At 37.1% G+C, this 24,413-nt stretch overlaps 1 protein-coding gene across 4 annotated transcripts; it reads right to left on the minus strand.

The window, feature by feature from the left end:
- Positions 1-3,021: 3,021 nt before the first annotated feature.
- On the minus strand, positions 3,022-24,363 carry DAW1 (dynein assembly factor with WD repeats 1). 4 transcript variants are annotated; one of them, XM_040567377.1, is made up of 14 exons: positions 23,976-24,363; positions 22,731-22,803; positions 21,581-21,725; positions 17,869-17,927; positions 17,093-17,215; positions 15,119-15,218; positions 12,416-12,523; positions 11,264-11,370; positions 8,250-8,352; positions 6,675-6,789; positions 5,934-6,010; positions 4,276-4,438; positions 3,520-3,580; positions 3,022-3,400 (listed from the first exon to the last, which is right to left on the minus strand). In XM_040567377.1, the coding sequence occupies exons 1-13, from the start codon at positions 24,079-24,081 to the stop codon at positions 3,546-3,548; spliced, it is 1,314 nt and encodes a 437-aa protein (XP_040423311.1). In that variant the 5' UTR covers positions 24,082-24,363; the 3' UTR covers positions 3,022-3,400; positions 3,520-3,545. The 4 variants fall into 4 exon arrangements, with proteins under 4 accessions (XP_040423311.1, XP_040423310.1, XP_040423309.1 ...); XM_040567376.1 differs by having other exon boundaries at positions 3,022-3,437; XM_040567375.1 differs by having other exon boundaries at positions 3,022-3,580.
- Positions 24,364-24,413: the final 50 nt, after the last annotated feature.

The raw sequence follows: 24,413 nt of genomic DNA on the forward strand, positions 1-24,413 counted from the left end.
CACCTATTTATATTTAGCCTATTAAATTCAGCAAATAACTTTCTGAAGAGGCTGATTTAACTTTCTCCTGTCTGGTTTCACACAGAGCTGCATAACATGAGTATAGGGATGTCACAATGAATCCTACACTCTGATGTTCAAAATGCCTTTAAAAAACAACAAAAACCACTCCATTGAAATCAAGAGCCCACAAGTCACTTAATAAATTATAAAAAAATAAAAGTCCAACCGAGAAGGAAATTTTAATTCAAGCCAGAGCCATTCCTAAGTAACATTTAAGCAAACTCACAATGCCACTGCATTAACGTTTATAATCCACTCTAAGGCCATTGCCATCACTAGGAATAGGCCCCCAGAAAATACCTTGTAGTTGCCAAGCATTTAGCAGGATGGACAGTTAAATTAGACAGCTGGACTGTCAAACTAATTAAAACAATTTGTTGTAAGACAGGTCTGGCTGAGGGGTACTGTGCCCTCCTCCCAGCTTCAGCTGAAAATCAGACAGTACAGTGCAGCAAACCGGAACATACGACCACGCAGGACACGTTCCATATCCTTTCACTGACTGCCCAGGAAATACAAGCGACCGCAGAGGAGGAGCACAAAAGCAAGTTCTTGCAAAATGCCATTTTTAAAACCTGAGTGGGTATGAGTATTAATATCATCCTCACATATTCAGAAAAGGATCTGAATCTCAAGAGATACCAAAAGCATATGTCAAGTCTAAGTACACCTCATACACTTACATGGAAATCTTTGTCCTTGTCTTGCAAAATGTATGTACTGTCCTGGGAAAATGATATGACACAAGCTAAGGGCTTCTTTCTCCATAAAAAGAAACTTGTACATTCATAGAGGTAAATGCTAGAAGGATTCAGAGGTCTAAAGGACAGAAACAATAAAGCAAATCCGATTTCCACTGTGACAATCCTTACTGCAGCACACTCCAGGAGCCTCCTACGGTAATGCTTGTCAATAACATGGCAGTGCGTAAAGCTGACAGAGTTTCAATAAGATGCTGAAAACCTCTCTCCACTCCATCTGCCCTGTGATTACAAGTGGGAATCACTCAAGTGGTAGCTTGGAGAGCACAAGGTATGTAGAAGCCAAATGTTATGATAAGACTAAACAAGTACCAGACAGAGTTAGAGCGCGCACACAGGAAATTTTGGTTATGAAGACTGAAGTGGTATCAAGCTGGTTTCATTCATAGACAGAATGGTTTCAGAATGATAAACCTATAGAATGCACTCCTGATAAGTCTCTGTATAATGTATTAAATCTACAGATGGGTAAATCAAGGTGTAGAGAGCCTACCATCAAAGCATACACACGAGTATACACCTAGCATATACACAAGCATACACCTGGCGTACTATTTAAGTTTTTTGAAGCACCAAGTCAGTACGTTTTTCCACAGTGCTGTGAATCAGAGCAGATGTATTTCACATTTGAGCAAGAAACCTGGATAACATAACCTGAAAAGTAATTCTATTCACTCAGCAAATCTAGAAACAGAAAGAGTCCATGTGGCCTCTCAGTCCAATGCTTTGTCTGTGAAACCTCAACTCAGTCACAATTTTGTCATAAACAATAGGACAAGGCCTGAAAGCTAAAAGATACTACAGGTGTTTGTTTCATTGAATCGCTAGCATAGTACAGGAGAAAATTAATAATGGAATAGAAAATAGAAAAGAACACAAAGATTAAGCAAAAATCTATTTCCGCTTCACAATCCAAAGATTTTTGTGTGTGTGTGATCATTTTACAGCAGGTCAAATTTCAGTTTTTAACTATCGAGCAGTATTTGCACACGTTTCATTATACTCGCTTTCCTCCACTTCCGTTAACCAGAATTCACCATGTCACATCTCCCATTACAGTTGCAAACTGATCTAGGGGTTTTGGTCAGTTCTAAAATAAAAACACAAATGCATTGTCCTTCCTGGCCCTTTTAATTCCAGATTAGGGAGACACTCTTCTGATACCACAAGTCTTTGCACAAGACAGAAGGAAACACCACAAGCATTACTGCAACATTAATACTAGCCACCTTGCCTCCTGCTACAGGTTTAATTCTAAACGAGGCACAGCACATTGCTTAGTTCTTCCACTGATGACACTTCTTGAAACAACCAGGATATTTTCCAGAGCATTTTTGTTTCTTCATTTACAGTCAAAGATACTGGCAAGCACTCAGCGAGAGCCAGACTGTACCCGCACTACTACTTCGCATTACACTTAACATTTATAAGTCTACAGCCACCCAGAGATACACACTATAAACACATACCTTCAAGTGCATTCTCTGCTATGCGCTTCCTTTCTTCCTTATCTCTCTCACTCAATACCTCATCACTTATTTTCTTCTATCCTACCCTCTTTGCTTCTTCATCCCTTCTTCCAAGCCTGCCAGAGGTCACCACTCAGCTCTGCTACTTTGCTACTCACCTGAAAAGAGCAGCTGCAGCTTCAGGTGCTCTGGTAGGAGGTGGGAGAGCTCAGCACAGGTGAAGCGTGTTGGCAATTGATGGAGAGGTAAGACTGGAGAGAGCTCATTGTATGGTAAATAACTCGCAGGAGTTCATTATCCACTTCTCAGCTCATGCCATGATCCTTAGCTACAAATCTTAGGTGGGCAGTGTTTCAAGTTGCCAGTAATTTTTTTTATTTTTTTATTTATTTTTTTTTTTACCTTAGGTAAGAATGGAAGAATTAGGGATGACCAAAAAGGAATGGAAAGGTGTGGGCAAATATGGAAGGGTATGAGTAGAAGTTTAACTGCGGCATGCATGCAAAAGTTAATAGCAGTACAGTTCATAAATGGTTTTTAATGTTTTTCACTGGAAATATCAAATGGGGCATTTTATTATGAATAACAAAACTGATGTTTGAACTCAATACTTTATTATTACACAACAAAAAAAATACAAAAGTACTCAAAGCAGGTGCATAACAACACACCTTTCACTCTTGAGAGTATACTAATGCTGTATTTTTTGTTTTTATTATTTTTTTTAATTAAGAGAGCTACCACGAAACAAAGACACAAAGAAATGGGGGCATCCCAGGTTCGTTCATGCTAATCATGATTTCTCTCGGGTAACAGAGATGACAGAGCCAGACTCTTTTCAGTAGTATTGAATGAAGAGGCAACAAGCACAAATTGAAATACAAAAAAGCATTCCACTTCAACCTGAGGGTGATCAAACACTGGAGCAGACTGCCTAGAAAAACTGTGGAGTCTCCATCCTTGAAGATACTCATAACCCACTTGACTGGGCCCTGGGCAGCCTGCTGAGCTGACATGCTCTGAGCAGGGATATTGTACTAGACAATCTCCAGAGGTCACTTCTGCTACTCTGTGATTCTCCATCTACTAGACATCAGTAAGTCAAACCTATCAAAATCTAGGTAACTTGGTTACTTCAGCAACGCTGAAACAACAAATGGGTTAATAGAAAAAAGATCTGAAAGACTGAGTTTATTGACTACAAAACTCATGACGCAGGCACATACCATACTGGATCCTTCCTTGTCTTCAGTCAGTGCCATATTCTACAGGTGTTATCCTTGCTCCCTAGTAATAAACACACATTGTGAGGGAATAGTTTAGGACAACATACTCATTTTTGTTAACTATATCAACAGCCTGCTTTGAAAGCAGAGAAGACAGACAGATAATGTTTTTTCTGTCCACGACCAGCAAAAGATAGCAGGACCTGCAGCAGTATTTTTCACTGAGATCATCCTGCACCCCCATATTTTGGTAGTTCAGTACAAAGGTCCAAGCAATCACAAATACTCTTTGTGTGTTTTCCCACTCCCAGGACTTTTTGGCTGAAATGAATGAAACCTGAACAGAGTGCTGCATCAAGTACCCAAAAGTATGCTCCCATTCAAAAAGCTTTGCATTTTTCTCACCCAGAACTTCCTCGCTGCAATGCATTACAAGAGCATGGCTTACTCACTGGCCTGGGGCCAGTACATGCCCATAGGACAGATAGTACGGTATGTTCATGTCTCTACACAAATTTCTTCATGGCCATAGTTGTATATTAAATATTTAAATATTTAATATATATTAAATATATTTAAAGGTTATAGCTTTTCTTGACTACATTTTAAGTCACTGCTAAGTCATTCTTGGTGTGTCGCTGCAGGACTCTTTTCAGACTCCTTAATTTTTTAGCGTAACAAGATTTAAAATGTATTACAAAAACAGAGAAAAAAAAAGATATGGAATATAAAAAAAGACTGGAATATGTTAGTTACCTGTAATGATTATATTGCCTTTGTAATTGAAAGCACAGGAGAATATCTCATCACTGTGACCCTCTAATATCTGAAGGCAGTGTCCAGTAGCAGCATCCCAGAGTCGAGCTGTTTTATCGGAGCTGGCTGTTAGTATACGATTGCCTTTAGGGTTGAAACATATCTTTTAAAAATATAGAAAAGAATTATATTACTTAACACATTACTTCGTCTACAAAAAAGGAAGCATATCTAGAAATTAAAAGATGAAAACAGAGGCCAGCAACTCCTGCATTCTTTTTTTTTTTCTGCTAAAATTTCACTAGCATCATCCTGGCAAACATCTGTGGCTGGAAACTTTGTGGATGTACCAAGGTCCATTGACCACACTGGCATCAAGACTTCAGAATATTATCCGCCAAGATCACGATTGCTCTACAATGGTAACAGCTTTATTTAAACATTATCATTATTCCAATGTAATAGATACACATATTTTATAGAGTTCTACTTTAAATAACGTATGTCTGTATAATATCCAAACTCCCACTGAATGTCACTTATTATGCAGTATGTCTTCATATTTTGTTAAACATTCATTCCCTAAATTGCATGCATTTCCAGATAATCAGATTTTTTTTGAGCACTAACCAAACACTACCTGGTATGTAATGCAATTTTGTTTAATTTCTGAGGGCAAAATGCCCATTCTCCAGAAATCAGATTCTAAGTAATAACCTTCCCAAGCGATCACAGCTACACAGAACATCTGCAGAAATAGATTGACTTCTCAGCATGCTGAGCATCAGATCTGAGCATGCTGAGCATGCTGATCAGCAGATTCTCACTTCCAGCAGAGAAATCAAGCCAGAACTGTGGACCCTGATGAGTAGTGTCCCTAACCCTCCCACATCAGCATGTATTCAGACTACATTCCTCAGTGCATCTACACTGAGCGTCAAATATTGTACTGTGTATATTAAGTGAGGAAGGACTAGCCCTTCTGAACTTAGTATTCTCTCACTAGAGTGATTATACTAGCCAAATCAACACAATCAAAGCATGTGAATTTTGTTCATAAAAAACCATCCTAGTTTCAAAATATTAACAATTAAATTACAAAATGCATCAAAAAAAGCAGCACAAATATAGCATACTAGCATGGAAGCTAATGAAAATTACCTATTTGAAAGAAAAAATGAAAACTTGCAAGCATTAAATAACAAAGTTTTTAAAATATGCAAAATTTTGGAAGTAAATAAATGCATTTGAAATTGAACTTTGGCATTCAAAATTGAGCTTGACAAGATTTTCAGTGAACTACATGAGTAAACTTCTCAAGACCAAGTGATTTTTAAAATGGGCTTTGAGCTTCCAAGTACCTTAAGCACTTTTGAAAATTAGACCTTCTATGTATTTTCCCACAGAAATATGTTCTTTCTCTTCCATTCCATAAATCAGGTGTGCATAGAAATGAAAAGAGTGAAGAGCAGGAGATCCAACAGAAGCAAGGAATAAGGGTGATGGCAGAAGTCTCAGAAGGCAGTGGTCTTAACATTTCACCAAAATACTAAAAAACGTGCTTATTCTTTAACAGTATTCCTGTGTCACCTAATACGTGACAGATTGGATGTCATACACAATTAAATAAGAAAAGGTGCAAATCACATACAACTTACCTTCGAAATCTCACCTCCGTGCCCTTCTAGTTTTGCAATGCACTTTCTTGTTTCTGCATTATAGACTCTTCCTGATCCTGTTAGTAGATTAGGAGCCATTTGCAATTGTTCTGTTTAAGTATGCTTTCCAATAAGAGCATCTTAATAAGGCCAGAAGGGCCTCATCCTCAGGTTTGATTTCAAAAGAAATACATTTTAACTCAGTTTCCCCCCAAGGATAAAGTACATCAAAAAGGAGCTATAATCTGGCTGGGAAAGGTTGTCTTCTTAATTGTTTCTGCTGGTGAACACAGAAAACTATTTATTGTGATTCTTAAAAAAAAATAATAATAAGCATGCAAAATTGCTGCATACCAATAACAAACAAATTTGCTTATTTCACCAACTCTTCATTGTGTATTTTCCTGCTGTGCTTAAATCTGTGCTACCCAAAGCAAAATTCACTCAAAAGCCACTTAACTAAATATTTAAAATACATTTCCAGCCACAAACAAGTTATATTTTAGGCTTGATGTTAAAGGTGAATAAAGTATGAAAAATACAAAAATTTTCACTGGGGAAAACTTCCAAAGTTTAATGCAAAACTTTCTATAATGCAACAAACATAGCTCGATCTATAGTTTCAATTAATAATAATTCACTTTGATCAAGCTGAGTTCAGAACAGAAACAAAGGAAAAGGACAAAGATGTTTTTATGCAAGTATTGCAATCTTTACAGTAGTCCAAGCCACTTCACTTACCATCAGCAGAGGCCGTTGCGATACGCTGGCCAGCATAATCAAAGCAGACATCCAGTATCTCATCACTGTGACCTGTTAAAGTTGCTATATGTGCCCCAGTCATAGCATTCCACAGCTGCATAGGTAAACAAAGGTATTTTTTGGCTTATTTTGACTAATTTACTTGAAAGGTAACTAGTTGATCAATGAAATGACACGTATAGGTCTTTTCTGATGCCTGAATGAATGTATTAACATGAAACCTGGATATAAATCAATAGAATCACTGCATTTTCAGCCTAATGAAGTACTACATATTTTGTATTTCAGCATCCTGATTAAATGAAACTTACAATATATATCATTATTTAACTGAACTTCATTGACATGAACAAGCTCATATAAGAAGCTCATGGACTTTGCATTTATTTACAAATTCGTTAATGAATTATGTGTATTAGTTTAAATTAATGCTCTCACATTTACAAAAGACATAGCTTTACATATCAAGGAGCTGACAAGAAAGCTTCGGTAAGAGCTAAACAGAACAGAATTCCAAAAATACAGTAAACAAGATATAAGAGAGACAGAATTCAGGAAAAGAACCAGTATCTGTCTAAATTGTTACAATCTGCTTATGCTACCTAAAATGAAGGAAGAGCGGGGTTTGGTTTGTTGGTGTTTTGTTTTTGTTTTTTTCAAAATACAGGCATTTTGAATTCCCAGGGTGGGGGGGTGTCTGCAACACACAAAAATATTCATAAGAGATTCCAATAATTTATCTTGTGGAACATCTTTCGAGGTATTCAGCTATTACACATGGCATGGTGGGCTTGGACCTCAGGAGTCAGACACTTAATTCCTCCATTCTGTGATCCTGCTTTGATTCTGATAAGCAAAACTCCACCTTTCTGGTAAAAACTTTTTGTATGATAAACTGTGAAGAGATGGATTTGGGAAATATTACAGCTTTGTCTGTTCCGTAGCGAGCAAAACAAGAATGCTATAAATTTGACTGCCTTTTTTTTTTTTTTTTTTTTTTAAGTGTTGGCATACCAAATTTGCCAAACTGCTGAGCACCTCAATCTCAATTTTATTTCAGTTGTGTGTGCAGTATCTGTGCAGATGAAAAAAGGACAATTTCTCACCACTGAAATGTAATCCTTTTGCAGTTTAATGCTAACAATCACAGGCATTCATCAGAAGCATTCCAACTGAAAATCTATCTCCTAGTGACCTGCCAAAAGTACATGTGATGCTTGTGACACAAGTATTAAGGGGGAAAAAGAAAAAAAAAAAAGAGTTAGACTCCAGGACATGAACTGCAAAATAGTCCTTTATTTTTCATACTAACAATATTAATTACTTGTAACAGCCCAGGTCTGCCTTTTAGTTCAGCTGTACTGGGTGACATTTTAAACCACACAGTTAACTAACTTATAGAAAAGTTTTTAAAATAGTCTACAGTGCTTTTCTGAACGAAAACAGGGATTCACCATATTCTATATAAACTCTGACAATAAATTGCTTGCTACTTTATAATGAATAGCAAGAGAGCTTATGTACCAGTGTCCAGTGCATACTCAAGTTCCTTACCATGCATGTTTTGTCCATTGATCCAGTGACAATGAGAGAACAGTCCCAGTTGAACTGTGCACTGCTAATCTCTCCTCGGTGGCCTATTAAAGTATGTAACATCCTACAAAAAAAAGAGAATTTAGATTTTTAGTGTGTATTATGATATAACAATATAAATTATAAGCAAACTTATAAAATGGTATAGTTAAGGTGTCAAATCTTCACCACTTTACCCATCAAAGCAATTAAACGGAGAGGTACAGCTCATTTAGCATTCCAGCACTACATCAATTCCATTGTTTCTCTTTGAGACAAAGAGGCAGTGAAGAATGAAATGAAAGAGTCCTCCCTTCTGTTTCAAAAATATGTTAACGACTGTATTTCCAATGAAATGTGATGACTTTTCAGTGTGAGACCGATTTCTTCTTTTCATCTAGATATAAAGCATATGCAGCAAGTTTTTCCACATTACTCTCCCATTATCCTACTTCAATAAGCTGTAAACAGGGTATTTTTAAAACTCCGTATCACCAGAGTATTTAATCTAAATCTTTTATAAAATCCACTGAAGATCAAATGGAACTTAATCAGGTACTTAAAGTAAGCATGTACCCAAGTAACAGGCAAATGACAGCCAAATTGAAATATGATTTCTAATCCTCATTAATCCTAAACTTGCTGCACAAGGACTGACAAATACTAGTTCCATTAAAATCTTCAATCAGCTTTAGCTGAATAGAGACGGGTACGATTAGCCATTATTGCTTACTATGAATTAATGGCCTATAAAGCAATGAAACCTAAAAAAGATTAATTGATATACATATTAAAGGATAAGTAAATTAGGATATTATCACAATGCTAATATCATGGAATCGTTAATAGAAAACAGCTTTAACTAATGGATAAACTAATGACTAGAAAAACAACTAAATGAGTTTAAGTAACTGAAATGTTTTTATTTGTCGCATAAGATTTGTAAGGGTAACTAAATTAATATATATGCTAAATGAACACATCACAAAGCAAGTCTCCTGAGCAATTGAATTCTTTGTTTATGATAATAAAAACTTGATGCTACTCATGTTGTTTTATAGAATGACTACTTTTTCTTTCTAACAATGTGAGGCCTGCATTGTTGCAATGGTGCAGACCTTTTTACAGTAAATACAAAAATCAACAAACAGAAAACAGTTATCTTTGTTATTTTTTGAACATACTATTTGGCCATCAGGAATGCTGTTATTGTAATACCTAATACCCAAAAAATCTAATCATGAAAAAGGTTGATAAAGCTTTGATTTCCAAATTTTGAAAAGACAGCCCAGGCTTGAGGCCTCAGTGTAAATCTCTGGTGAATAATCAGAATAAATATGAACGTGTGGAACACATCTCACAGAAACCATGATCTATCAGATACACAATCAGGAAGAACCAAGAAAACAGGCGGGTGAAATGCCATATAAAATTTTCAATTTAAATGAAAAACTTGAGTCTTCTTGAGGTTTCTTTCTTGTCCACTATGTCTGCTTCCCTCAGGACACTTCTGTGTACCTACCCAGAAAAGAACTGAGCAACACAGGTACTCTATCAGAGGCAGCCAACATATTCAAGAAACTTCAACTATACCCAAATTTGGAAAGCAGTGTTTCTCTGTGATTTTATGTGGTGAAGGAAGGGCACACAACCTCACATACAAGGTTTTTGCAAATCTACCTGACACTGTGTGCAGAAAAGCATGATTAGCTCACAAGTCTTTCTATCCACACCTCTTCTTTATTGCTAAAGGCATCCATGCCCCACTAACATTTAGAAGGCTGAATGCTGGCCCTGGCACAATTGTATTGCCCACTTGCTAATTACCAGAATTACCAGTGTTTAAAGAATTTCCTCCTTCATATTCCACTTCCTGCTATTGCCCCTAATGTGAAGCCCACACTCGTTTTGTAGAAAAAAGAATGCAACAATAAATCCCAAGACTTTGACTTCAGTGCAGCCTCAGACAAGAAGCTGGAAGAAGCTGTTTTCAAACAAAAATATTTGCAAGAACACCAGGCTGAATGAAGTTGAATCCAAACATCCTATTTGCTGAATGAGTGACTCTGAGGTGCTACCAAACATTAAACTGCTGAAATTGAGTAAGCTCAAAGCTTACAGAATCAAGCCTTAAATGTACACACTAATGTGTGTACATCACTTTTTAAAATCATGATAACTCTTATTTTGAAGCTATACAACATTGTTTTTTTACTCCAAGATATCATTATGCTCACATTTTCCTTTTATTTATTAAATTCAGTGATATTTTTCTTGCTCTTGCAAAAAAAAAATCACCTCTGAAGACACAGTATCTTTATCTTCATAAATTACTTTGTCAGTAATCAGAGCAACCATTTTATTATTCTACTTATACTGAGTTTCCAGTTGAAAAAACAAGAGGATTTTTCAGGATAATACAACATCATACTTAGCTATTACATTATTATTTGGTGGCATAATAAAGACATTTTGTTCTCTACAGTCAGAGGAACCAAATTTTCTCCTCTTCATAAATATACATTAACATAAAGTAGTGTGAGGAGGAAAATGGACACACTGTGTTTTTTAAAGTCAATGTGACCAGACTAATTTTCTATGAAATAACACAGTCTTTATTTTACTTCAACAGTCAGTTCCATCTAGAAATTCTAGACACCTTCAAAACCACAAGTTTCCATGCTGATAAAATATTTTCCTGTTTGGACCATTCTCCAGTAACAAGTGTAGGATATACCCATTCTGTCTGCCTCCTCAGTTCCCATGAGTAAATGGGAATTTAGAACAAAAATCTAAACCTGTTGCATACAAAAGCATTTGGTGAGCAGCACTTCTTTTTAGAAGAATAAAACTAGATAAGAGATAAATAGATGAAAGAATGCAGAGTCTAAAAGAAGCAAAAAAAAAAAAAAGTCTGTAATTTGTAGCTCAACATTGTCTCTTTCATTTGTCATTAAATATGCAATGCAAAATGATATTTATTAGTACTTTAGTACCTGCCAGTGACAACTTCCCACACTGCTACTGTGTGGTCAAACGAGCCAGTGATAATCCTATCTCCGGTGGTGTTAAAAGACAATGCAATAATTTCTGCTGAGTGCCCCTGAGAAAATTTTAAAAAAGGAGTGTGAGAATGCAAATAGAACTTTTCCATTACCTTAGTTTAATATGTAGCTTTTTCAGCAGCATAATCTGTCTACAACAATTTAGTATCTTATTTATTGCCTTGTCCAATATATCACAATTTTAACAGAAAGACCTACTGGACTGTAGAATAGTCGATATCCCAACAACTGCAAAAAATCAGGCACATCACTTAAGCAGTGAGTAATTGCCAGTGATAGATAATGAATCAGATATGTGACTGGTATTTTTCCATATTTGATTTTAGCAGAATCACATTTGTTCACCAATGCATACCAAAATCAGATGATTCATTTACAGTAAGCTACAGTGCAGCTTGTTACTGGTCTCAGTGGAGAGGCTTGGAAAAATTAACTTAAGCATACTTATAAGATATGGGGTCAGACATTTCACTGCTCTCTTCCCTGCTCAGGACTCCGAGGAGAGAGAAAGTCGAGGAGGAAGAGAAGCCTTCTCCATGCTACAGGCCACACACACCAGGGAAGAAGCATATGCTCTACTTATTATTTAGGATTTATGCATGAGAAATGCATGGAAACAGCACAGGCCAATCTGAATGAGCAGAATCCCAGCAAACCATGTAGAGCAAAACAAAATCACAATCTAGAGGTAACTGGATGGCTTTCCTCTGCCAATGTTTACAGGAAGACGATTCATATAGATGTAGCCTCTGACGTTGATTTTCTCAGAGTTACTTTAGGCAGAAGAGGTGATAAATTACAGTATTAACAACATGTTTTAATGAGCAATGGAAGACATTCTGACCTATAACAGTAACATCACTGAAATGAGAAAATCTGCCTTTTTATAAATAGGACTCCTTATAAAACACCATAACCTTATCATTCTCTTCAAGCTTTCTTAATGTTTTGTAATTGCAGCCTCTGTGGGACCACCTGGTAACAGAAATACTGTGCAAGTTTTAAAACTGTAGTATTAGTTATACTGTTAGAAAACTAAGAAAGCAAGGAACACCTTTAAAAACGTAAAGAAAGCAAACATACACTTAAAGTAACTACTACTTCTCCTTTCTCTATATCCCATAACTTGGCAGTGGTATCCATGCTTCCAGTTGCCACCAATGTGCTTTGAAGATTAAATGATAAACATACCTGTAGCAAGAAACATTGGAGAGAAAAAGTGGGAAAGATTATTTATATACCCTTTCTCAAAACAAAGAAAAAGGCTCACAATATTTCTGAACAAGACAACAGTCTGATTTAATAGTTTATGACTTACAGAAAAATTACAAGGCTGACAGTTCATTAGGAGAGCAACAAATCCTTGTCCCATAGCTCCTGATGACTACTCAAATCTAGAAGACTAATTGGCTGCTTTACAATGACATTGTGTTAAAAAGACTTACTGGAACATTCCCTGTATTGTTTTCTGAGCCTGGATTAAAATTCACTATTTAGGTGCTTCATTTTGCGTCACAGGGAGAAATTTAGTTCACAAAGTTTTATACAAAATCAGAATTGAAGCAGTTTATTAATGTATTAACAGTGCATACGTATCTGGCAGAGAACTATATATTCAGCATCAACATCTGTAATACAATAAATAAACCACAGGATCAGAATCTTATGCAATCTTAACAGCAACAAATTTCTAAACACTCTTCCACAACTCCGAGAAGTTGCAGTCACACACAAACTGCCACACTCCCGCATGCTCACACGTCGCCCCTCCCAGGATGTGTGGGTTACAAACACACCACCTTCTACGAGTATGTGTTCCCCTACTTGCACGCACTTTCCACAGGAGACACAAGTGCTCTAGCTGTAGGTAAACCCATGTCACTTCATATAATCTGCTGATCCCCATGCCAGTGATCGGGCATCCAAATTCACATACCCACACCTTACAGGGTGGGAAGGAAGCCTCCTTGTCGGCCATGCTGACAATCCACCACGCAGATGCAGACTCCACATGGTCTCTCAAAAAATGAGGCTGCACTCTCTGATCTACTCAGAGATCGTGATGGTCAGGGTGACTTCCAGCCATGCCAGAGCAGCTTTTCACAACTGCTGCTTTTAGTCTAATGTTTCCCCAACCTTGTTATAAATCATCTTGTTTCTCATATACTCCATTTCAGGGTCTTCTTTATTTCAAAACTATCTTTGAAATTCCCCAGCTACTGTTCAAGTTGGCTCCCATCTAGCACTATCATTTGGGGGCTGATAGTAGCCTTCCTCTTTAACAATATCAGTCTGGGGCAAAAGCATTCCGGTTTTGCATTCCAGAAGCATTCTGGTTTTGCGTACACACACACTCTGTAAACTCACACTTTTAACAGGTGTCACTATCTAGGCCATTTGCCATAGGTGCCCCCACAACATCATATTTACTTATGAAAGAGCAAGAACAAAAATTCAACAACTTCTCTAATTCATTTTTTCACATTAAAAAAAAAATCATTCTCTGTAATTATTCAATACGACTGTTCTGCTAACAAGGAGTTGGAGGTGCCATATAAAAAGGAAAACAGTAGCTAAAGCCACTGGTGCACTTTCATTCTGTCCAGTTATCTTTTTCTTTTTAAATACTGAATAGCCAAGGACATGCCCCTGCCAGCAATGAATCATCCACAATAACAGCCTTCTTTTAGAAACAAGTCTCATTCAGAGAACCATAATTTTCTGCTGGCTATAATCTTCTACTAATTATTTGTGAGCACACCTCGTAACACTTTGGGTAGTAAACTCATTACACGTCAGATTAAACCCCTACAGAAGTCAGAAATTGAAACGGCCTTTAGCTAACCGATTTGTAGAAGCAAAATCACTACAAACTATCTCAATGAGCAATCATGTTCTTCATGGTAAGGGAGAACTGTTTCAGAAGTATACAGAGAATTAAAAACCTACTGAAACCAACACTGCCTTCCCCCATCGTAAAGCGGCATTTTCTCACGCTAGTTATGGGGCCTGCAACTGACAATATAAATGCAGACTGTTTCCAGAAACAGTTTCCAGAAATGCTTATTGGATAATGATTCTATAGTTACTTTTATTCAGAAGTATATTCTGCACTGAAACAGAGCGTTTTAGTGGGTTTGCCCTGATCTTTTAAATTGAAGCGCTGTGCGGCAAGACATTTGCTGTTGCTAACAAAGGAACTGGAAAGGAAATCAAACATCTTTAAGCTTAAACTGTTTCGTTGTCATAAATCATTAACATTTCATCATTCCACATACTCTCAGTTAACATACTAAAATGCTATTTTATTTCAGAAATTGATTCTTCTGTGGCTCCAGTTGGTCCTGGCCATGAAGTACAGATCTTAGTGTGAAACACAGCAATATAAGCAATGATGTTCTTGTGTATTCAGCTCTGCAAATAAGAGGCAATACAACATACGTAGAAAAATAACAGGACAATACATTAAAAAAATCAAGGAATAAATATGTGCAATAAATTGAAAATTCAGATTGTTGTATTTTTCAAAAACATTTAAACATTTAGCAAACAAAGGAAAATGTAGAAAAAAATAACCACTTCAACTGTATATAGTTTGTTCTATTTCATAAGAACTTTCAGAGTATCTTTTCTTGTGCAGAGCAGAAAAACTCACAGGATCTGAATGTGTGAACAGATGTTGCAAAATGTCTGCCCCTTCCAATGTCAACTCCCAGAGACACGGAACGCAAAGCTATTTATAATGTTGCACGGAAACAGGAGTAAGAAACATTCATCAGCACTCACAATTTCTGCAGTATGTCCTCTGAAAGTATGGTAACATTTTCCTGTTTCTGTACTCCACAGTTTGCAGGTCTTGTCAAATGATCCAGTGGCAATCTTGTCACTAAATGGAAAAACACTGTCGTTTTTATTTGGAAGGAAAATCTCTGACTTCAAAGACAGTAGAACTCACAGAAACAATACCCAGTCTTCCAAGCGTAAGAGCAATATATTTCTTCAAACTCCCTCTTGCAAAATGTTTTAGGTTACCAATAAATTCTATTAATTAAGTAGTGACTGCTCCTGTGCAGATTTGCAAAGAGAGTGGCAGCTGTGACCTTCTCTACCTCTGCTCCCATACACAGAACGAAGGGCACCTGCCACCACTTCAGCCAGCGGTCACTCCCTCTGTACAAGTTCAACACAAGACAGAGGTCAACGTATCTGGAGTTCCCTGCAGGAAGCTGCGTGAAGGGGTTTCTGCTTTTGCATGCATTTTGGTGCATTCTGCCACACTACAAGATCCTACAGCAGGATTTTACAAGCAGAAGTTACATTAATGGGAAAAATTAGCAGATAACTGAGGAGTAACTTACATTAGGAATGAGGTTATATGCTGTACTTCCAGAAGTATTTAAAAGCTGTGCCATTTCATCTGAGAGGGCTTGTTTGTTTATAAACTGTTACAGTCTGTTTTTTGTAAGCAGTTTCCACAAATTTCAGCGAGTGAACTCTCTTCCCACTTAAGTCAATGGAAGAGTTGGGACTAACTGCAGTTAGAGCAAGATTGAAGTGAGGTACCCAGAAAACGTAGCACGGGAAAGGATATTGAAGCCTAAAAATTAGCGGAAAAATGGTCTTTTTTAACTGAAGTTTTAAATTAAAATAGCACAAGGTTTCCATCGCGTTTTCACTCACTGTATATTGCTTCTCCACTTCTGTATTACAGTCTAGTTATTGACCTCTGCACAGTTTTTTGTTATATATTAGTTCACTTGAACTATATAAAACAATTTCATGAATTATTATTTTAAAGTAAAGAATAATATCAGAATATAAGACATTGACATAGCGGGCTCTAGGCTGGAAAAAGTCTTTTCATTCAGAAGGAAATGATGATGCTCCAAGTAATGTAAGAACAAGTCTTTAACATTTAATTCCTGATGTTAACTGTGTTTTGCTTAACTGGTAAATAGGGCATCTGACAGTGAAAGTAGTAATGTGATTCAATATAAACACAGGAATTATCTTCTATCTTATTTTGCAGAGAAGCAAAACGACTTACTTATACAAAAGCTTCCTCAGGAAGCAAACAACAATGAAAACTCAGTGCCTAACATAATTTCCTTCATCTAACAGGTGGCAATTCTGACCTAGGGCAAACAGTTATTGCAGAAAACAAAAGATGCACAGATGCATATTTGACATTCACACAGCGGCACCCTGCGGATTTTATAAAAATTACTCAACATCTCTGACATTTTTATATCATGTCTTAAATAGTAATGACTATGTAATACACATGTAACAAAAAGTGGAGAAATATATTTTTGTTACGATAGAAATATTATTTCTCTTTAACTGCAGCAACAGAAACTGTATTAAATACATATCTCACGTACAATTACATGGAGGCAGTAAGGAATGATTATTAGAACATAATCTGATCATGTAGATATTATCAGAAATAAATCTGTGTTACAATACAGTAAACTGGCATGCATATAGATTTATCAAGACACTGCATACCTAATGAAATTTAAGCTTTGAATTTCTAAATATCATTTAAAAAAATCAAAGCAGAAAAAATGCTTATATGTATGGCTTATACAAACAATATACAGTGTCATCCTGGTGATTAGCTACAGTTGAACTTTTCCAATTCAGAATTTGAACTCTTTGAGATAGTCTATTTTACTTTAAAACTTTAGTAACAGTGTTGTATTTGCAAAATAATGCAATTAGCAATTGTTATTTATTCAGCGAAAATATAATTACCCATAAGGGTTATTGAAAGCTATTGCATAAACAACATTTCTGTGTCCCTCCAGTGTACGTAGCTCTTCTCCTGATGCAGTATCCCATACTTTGCAGGTTCTATCATAGCTTCCAGTGATAAAGCTAAAACAAAGAGAAAATAATTTCTGAATACTGTCAATATGTTACTGCTCCCGGTACATCAGAAAAGAAGTGACTTCCACAAATTTCAGCTAGCATTGTCTCAGACCCTAAATCTTTCTTTCTAAAATATTGATCAATGACCATGGAGGATCCTTTATTATTATTTATTTAGAGATATAAAACACTTGTTTCTAATCTTTAGTGTATTTCAATTAAAATGCAAGCTGCTGCTTTCAAGACATTAAAGAAAAACGATTTGGTATAGGCCCATAGTGAAATCAATCAATATAAAATTCCACAAGAGCGAAAGTTCCAAATTAATTTATGTCAAAGACTCTTTCAGCTTTCAGTGATGCTTGCTGTATTGCCATAAGGGCGCTTCTTTGTGAAATACTGTAATTGTCAACAAACTATCATCTTGAAAGAAGAAAATGACATCCACTGAATCTCAACCACTACTTCTTTGCATATCCCATTGGTTCTCCTACAGAAGCCTAAAGTCTAATTCCCAGTCATGGCTGAAGTTGTTTATAAATAGCACAGCTGACTTTTTTTTTCAGAAAGATAAGAGCACTGAATTCGATTTGCAATGTAAATTACAAATACAAGACTTTGATTAGGGATTATGTTTCTAGAATTTGAAAACAACTTACCGAGAACCAGATTTATTGAATGCTACATTAGTCAGTGGCAATATATGTGCCCTAAGGACCTGAAATAGAAGGGGGAAGAGAGCAGAAAACACTTGACACATGAAAATATATACATATATATATATATATATATTCAAAACATTCAATAGGTTAATATTTTTCCTGCGTGATGTGATCTAGGTGTCCCTGCTCCAGCAGGGGGGTTGGACTAGATGATCTTTCAAGGTCCCTTCCAATCCTTAACATCCTGTGATTCTGCGATTTCCTCCTCCTCCTGTCAGATTAGCAGTTACAGCCGTAATATATCAATCTCTAATTTAAAAAACAAACAACCAAAAAAGTCATGCCTCAGCAGGTTATTGCTGCAGATATTACATAGCATTGATTTAAAATTCTTATTTCACTTGAATGAATTGTTTTCCTGTTTGCTTTTCCTCCACTTTCTCTGAGACCAGTGAAGTAACCTAGGCCTTAGCTGACAGGGCAAAAACAAATGAGTGAAGGCGACATGCCTAGTGAGCTCCCTGATGAAGAAAATCCTAACTATTATTACGCCTTATATAGTGAAACATCAGATCCAGATGAATTGAGTATTCTGAATGTTTTATGTCATATATGGGATGCTTTCAGCTAGTATATGATTTTGCTTCTAAAAACAGGAAGAACAAAAATAAGCTGCAGCTCTATCCTATGAGGTCATGACAAAAAAGCATACAGAACAGTAACAAAGATACTTATCAAAACAAAATTCAAAGAGGGGACTTCAAATTGGATTTCTGCCTGTGTTGTTTAGATTCTGGAGGATACTGTTTTTCTAATGTTTCAAAGGCCCTTTAATCAGACAGTACATATGCTTCATGTAGATTACCTCATACCAATAATAACATATACTAAAGCCTATTAAACAGATATAAAAATAGTTTCAGACACATAGGTAACCATAGTTTCAGACACTGGCCAATAAAAGTCAGTGTGCCAATATATAATCTGGTTTGTGTTTGAATAACCTGGCTACTGTATAATATGGTTTGCATTTGAACGAATTCCATCTATCACAAGCTGGACTCTCCTCTACAGAATAACAATATCATGACCTGAGAAATCACAGCAACTGCTGAGTGAAGAGATGATAAAAATACAGCAGTGGTCCACTGTTCTGTAGCATCACGAATGAAGAAGGAACGACTTATGAGCAATGCCATTTAATCAGTGACATATTACCACGGCTTCAACTTTTTGTTCTCATCTAGCTTTCTCAGCTGCCTGTCTCAGAAAGGAAAATAAAGGAAGCTCAGAGATCTTCAACTCGGAACAGTACGAACTCATAGAAATGGAAGAGAAACAACAATGGTCAGGTAAGGGACAGAGAGAAACAGAAATTTTCTATTCTCCTAAGAAAGTGAGACAAGTTGTCCTTTCAGCTGCGAGAGTGGGAATGGGTAATCAAGATATGGAAATGACAAAAATACTTTGTTTCTGGTTTGTTGTTGTTTTTTGAAACACCCACTGTGTACAAATGTCTGCATATAAGTATGAAAAATTATGGAAATTAATGGAAATTTGATCCATGACATTTTTAGGGCTCCATGCAGGCAAATCTGAACAACAAATATATTTAACAGTTATGAACAAAAAGGGAGGAAAATTAGATAGGCTTATGTTCAATTTCAGACCACAGAACTAACACTATTTTTTCAATACCTACTGCTGCAGTTACTTCATCCACAGAGCTCCAAGCCTGCAAGAACTTCTTGCGCAAATGATATAATAATCAAATTGTAGGGCAATATTAAAAAACATACCTCCATTCTGCAAGATCTGTTACAGAAGTCCCTAAGATAATATCTGCAAATCAGTGCAGAGTGCCATTGCTATGCAGTAATTTAAAACCTGAGAACTCGTTACAATGGCTCGCTTCCCTGCGGGGTGCCTAACACTGCACTGTCACCACAATTACTGGAAATAACCAAAGGATGGATTTATCTCACTGCCTATCTACTCACTTAAGATCATGCTCTTGAGCAACAGGACAAAATATTCATTTCCAAACAATGCAAGCACTGAACATTGTTTAAAAAAAAAAACATGCTCACACCCATATTTTGTATTTTATTAGTATCTCAGAAAGTCGGATACCCGTTTCGTTTACATGTATTAAATGGAACTGAAAATTAAACCAAGTTTTTTTCCACACACTTCTAACTACTCTTGAGTGAAAGAATTAAGCTGGCATCAATTGGATTTGCCCTCCTCAAGTATTTCTGAACTGATCAAACATGGCACTATACCCAACAAATGACAATTACGTTATTTACACTGAAATTTAGACATACGTTTGAGTATTTGTCAGTCTTGGTGAGGAACAAACAATTTTAGAAGATTGTGAAAAGCAAGGCATTATAACATCTGAGAGCATACCTTAAATTTAAAAAGTCTTTGTTGTGTTTTAAGAAACTGTATTATAGAAAGCTCTGTTTTCAAGGTTAAATGTACAGATCTTTTGTATTATTCACTCAGATGTGCACTGTTGGTCAGAAGAATCCAAATTATATCTAACAACATTGCAAGTTCTGTTTTTAACCAAACCACCCAACAAAAAACTTCTCCCTTCTCTCTCTATACTGAGGACAATGACCAATACCGTAGTACTGACCCGCAATTTTTAACAGCTACACAACGCCATCTGCTGACACAATGAAGACAGAACACTTAGTTATTTCAGATTGCAACATGCCATCTCTGGAAGCAATTTCGTTTTTCTTTGCCTAATTAAATACAGTTAAGTCTGTTGTCTTCTGATAGACTGAATCCTGGATTTGAAGTCCCAAAAGGTCTCTCTAGTCGTTGCTCTTAAAAAGCTGCATTATTTAAAATACATTTACAAAGTGCTGTCTGTAAACTGAAGATCAAGCCATTAATATTTGCATATTGGTATGAATATTTACATATTAATATTTACAACTTAAAAGAAGACAAATTAATTTAGAACAAAACAGTATAAACACAGAAACTATGACTCCCTTACTCAAAGAAAAGAAGTGTGGGTACATGCCCCTACACTACATTTTTCATCAGCTTTCCAAGGAAAAAAGAATGAAGAATCTTTTTATTATCATTATTCCATTTATTATTCCAGTCCTATTGACAAGATTCACTATGGAAGGCTTATATGAACCCTAACCTTGAAAAGTGCTCTTTATCCAGTTCATTGGCTCACGTCTTGGCTGGCAGAAAGTAATGACGACTAGTATTACTGTATGTACCCAAATATCTAAATCAAACTTAAGTTCCACAAAACGAAGAACAAGAAGACAAGGGTATAAAAATATTCAGGGCCTTTCCCAGCAGCTAATTATTTAGGTTCTATTTGTAGTTTTTGTTTAAACTTAACTATGGGTGTTGCTGGTCCACAGAGTTACTTGAATAATAAGGTAGTTATTTGTCTCCATCCAAAACACACCCTTGTACATAAGCCTGTGTAAATAGCGTGTAGGAACAGTTATACCTCTGGCCTTTTGGGGGAATTCCTGACAGGCACAACCAGGCCATATTCAGTCTCTGTAACAGTGGAGAGGTGATCAAAAAGACACAAGAAATTAGTAATAAAGTCCAAATGTTGCCCTCAGGTACAATACACAGCTCTAAAAACATAATCACAACACTCCAATGAAACCCCGCGAATCTCCAATATTATTTTAAAGATGACTCTGACCTTAAAAAGATAGAACTTGTGATCTTCTGGTTCCCCTAGCTTCTCCTGTAATCTTCGTACTAAATTTATGACATATTCCTTGCATGAAGCTGTGATGAGAGGTTCTCCTTTTTGAATTTCTTCTACTAAGGCTATGACATCTGTGCTAGTTATGAGGAAAAAAAGCAGATTTCATCCTCTGGCAATAGTTATGATTATAAATGCAAGCATATTATTTACTTGCAGGGAAATGAAAGCAATAAATTAAATGATATTCATTTATCTCATCCTGTAATGGCTTAAAAGAAATATGAATAAATCTTTCTTGGTTTCTTCTTTCCCTCTTTAGTAAAGCAGTTCAGTCAGATTTAACCTGTTAGAATTTTAGCTCAGCAAGAGCTTTATCTTCTCAATGGGTTTCCACAGAGGGTCAGACATGGGAGATGTGTATCCAAACTTGGTTTTGGAATAAATATTTAAATTACAGTGGAGTTTCATGAATTGCCCATGAAGTAGCAACAACAAAAATTAGATGTGGAAAGCATTAAAATGATCTCTGTGTGTGTCTTCACAGATATATGTATGTTCCTGTAACTCATAATTATGATAACAATTACTAGGACATGGTCCACAGTCCGTTGGTACTCATGGAGACCCCAGGAAGTAGTTCACAGCTAATCTGTAGAATCAGATCTTCTTTTTCTACAATCAGATAAACTGCTGAATCCTACCCATCCATGAGATAAACTGAGGATTGACAATATGCAGCAGTGAAAGTGCAAACACATACTTATAACCGGTCCTACTGAGAAAGCCTAGCCTTCCTGCTAGCATGGAAATCATTGCAGTCTAAAAGGGATTTTCTATTTCAGTCCTCTAAACAGGAGCCACTAATATACCCATAAATTAGTACCCTCTCAGTGGTTATACTCCTGTTAAGTTGTGAAAGACAACTTTTGTCTTTCACAAAGTGACTTGTTATGCCAAGAATACTGAGCTGGACAGTTTCAGGTAGACCAAAATAAATAGTTTTTATATTTGGATCTTTCAGTGTGCATTTTAGTGAAAGAAACATCATTCACGTCAATTATGTTTAAAATAATCAAACAGAGTTGTATATAAACATGCTATAAAACAGCAGATACTGTTGTTGCCTGAAATTAATACTTACTCAGGGCTAAGATCAAGTAGATCTATAGATCTGGTCTTCGGCTCACCACCTTGTACATATTCCAGAATAATTCCTTTAAAAATACATGATAAACAGGTTTTAATTAGATGTTAGGGATTTTATAATGCATACTGTTAATGCTTCTGCCTGCGTTTCCCTACTGACTTAGCAGACCTACTTCCAGTTACTAAGACAAGAAGGAGGTTCCGAATTCTCAGTTAGCAGAACAACTCTGGTGTGTTTATATGATAACAAATACTAAATATTATTACTTCCATGATGATGATCCATTTTCAATTCTGGAAAATAACAAGTTGTTGGTGTTTGCTTTTCCCCAACCACTTTTCACAATATTTCATCAGCTGTTTTCAAATAAACTGTACTGAAGATACTTGCTGCAGTTTGTATTTCCAAGAAGCCCTGAAAATATGTTTTACAAGAACTGTTACATTAATTTCAGTGTTTGCAAAGGCCTATGTGCAGTAACACACAGAAAACCAGAGCACACTTCCCATTTCCAGGTGTGCTCTGTCACCTCCACAAGATGTACTTTGAGCTAACGTATTAAAATGTTTAACCTCATTGCTTAGTATTCTGCCACTCCTTGCTTTTCTGTGGGAAAGGATAATTTGGATTCATTTTCACGCCATTGTATGTAAGGAAAACGTTTAATTTGGCAGAAAGATCTGTTATCACATCACACTCCCTGGGCTTGCCCTCTCCACCTTGTTTCACTTCTTGAAACCAGTCACTCTCCTGAAGGAGGTAACGATGAAGACAGCTCGCTGGCATACCTTATCAAAGCATGGCTCTGCTCAGAGAAGCCACACAACAACCAAATGAAAAATAAGCAACATAGCAACTTTTCACTAAACAGACCTTTATATCACACATACACTTTTTGGTGCTAATTGCCGTGACTTTTGAACTTTTAAACGCCCCGTGGCTCAGCAGAACAAGGTGATGTAAATAAACCTGCCTCGCCTACACAAGGTGCCATCACCAGTACCACCTCCGCAGCACAACGCTGGCGGACAGGAGCCCTATAGCAGCTGCCCTGCCACCCCACAGCACCCCAAGCCACATCACGCCACGCAGCTGCACGACCCCACTGCGCGCCACACGAGCAAGGAGCACACGCGAGGAAGCCCGTGGTTACCGACAACTCCCCACACACCCACCCACACCTCCCCACGCTGCCAGGCCAGGCCCGGCCCGGCCTGTCCCCCTGCCAGAGCCCCGCACCCGGCGGGTAGTAGCGCAGCAGCAGCCGCCTCAGCGCCATCGTGCGCCGCCAGCCCCGAGCCCCGGCCCGCTGCCACGGCAACGGCCAAACAGAGCCCGCGCGCATGCGCCGCCACGCGCCGGGGCGGCCGCCATCTCCCGGCCCCAGCCGCCTCCGGGGCAGGCAAATGGTGGTGGTGGTGTCCTGCCCGGGGTCCCTCACAGCGAGGGCTGTGCAGTGCCTGCAACAGGCGGGCAGTAGAGCGCTGATTTCTTCCTTCCTCTGTTCTCTATCATCCAGGCTTTCAACCTCTATTTCAGCAGAACTATCTGCTATAACAGCAAGATATCACCAGAGTAGCAATAGTCAGCTGAAAGCTCATCAATATACAAAGTTAGGCTTGCTTTCTCCCAGGTGGACTGATTTGTACCTATCCCTATTAATTTTAGGTGTAACTT

The sequence above is a fragment of the Cygnus olor genome, chromosome 9 (assembly GCF_009769625.2).
Source record: "Cygnus olor isolate bCygOlo1 chromosome 9, bCygOlo1.pri.v2, whole genome shotgun sequence".
Classification (NCBI taxonomy): domain Eukaryota; kingdom Metazoa; phylum Chordata; class Aves; order Anseriformes; family Anatidae; genus Cygnus; species Cygnus olor.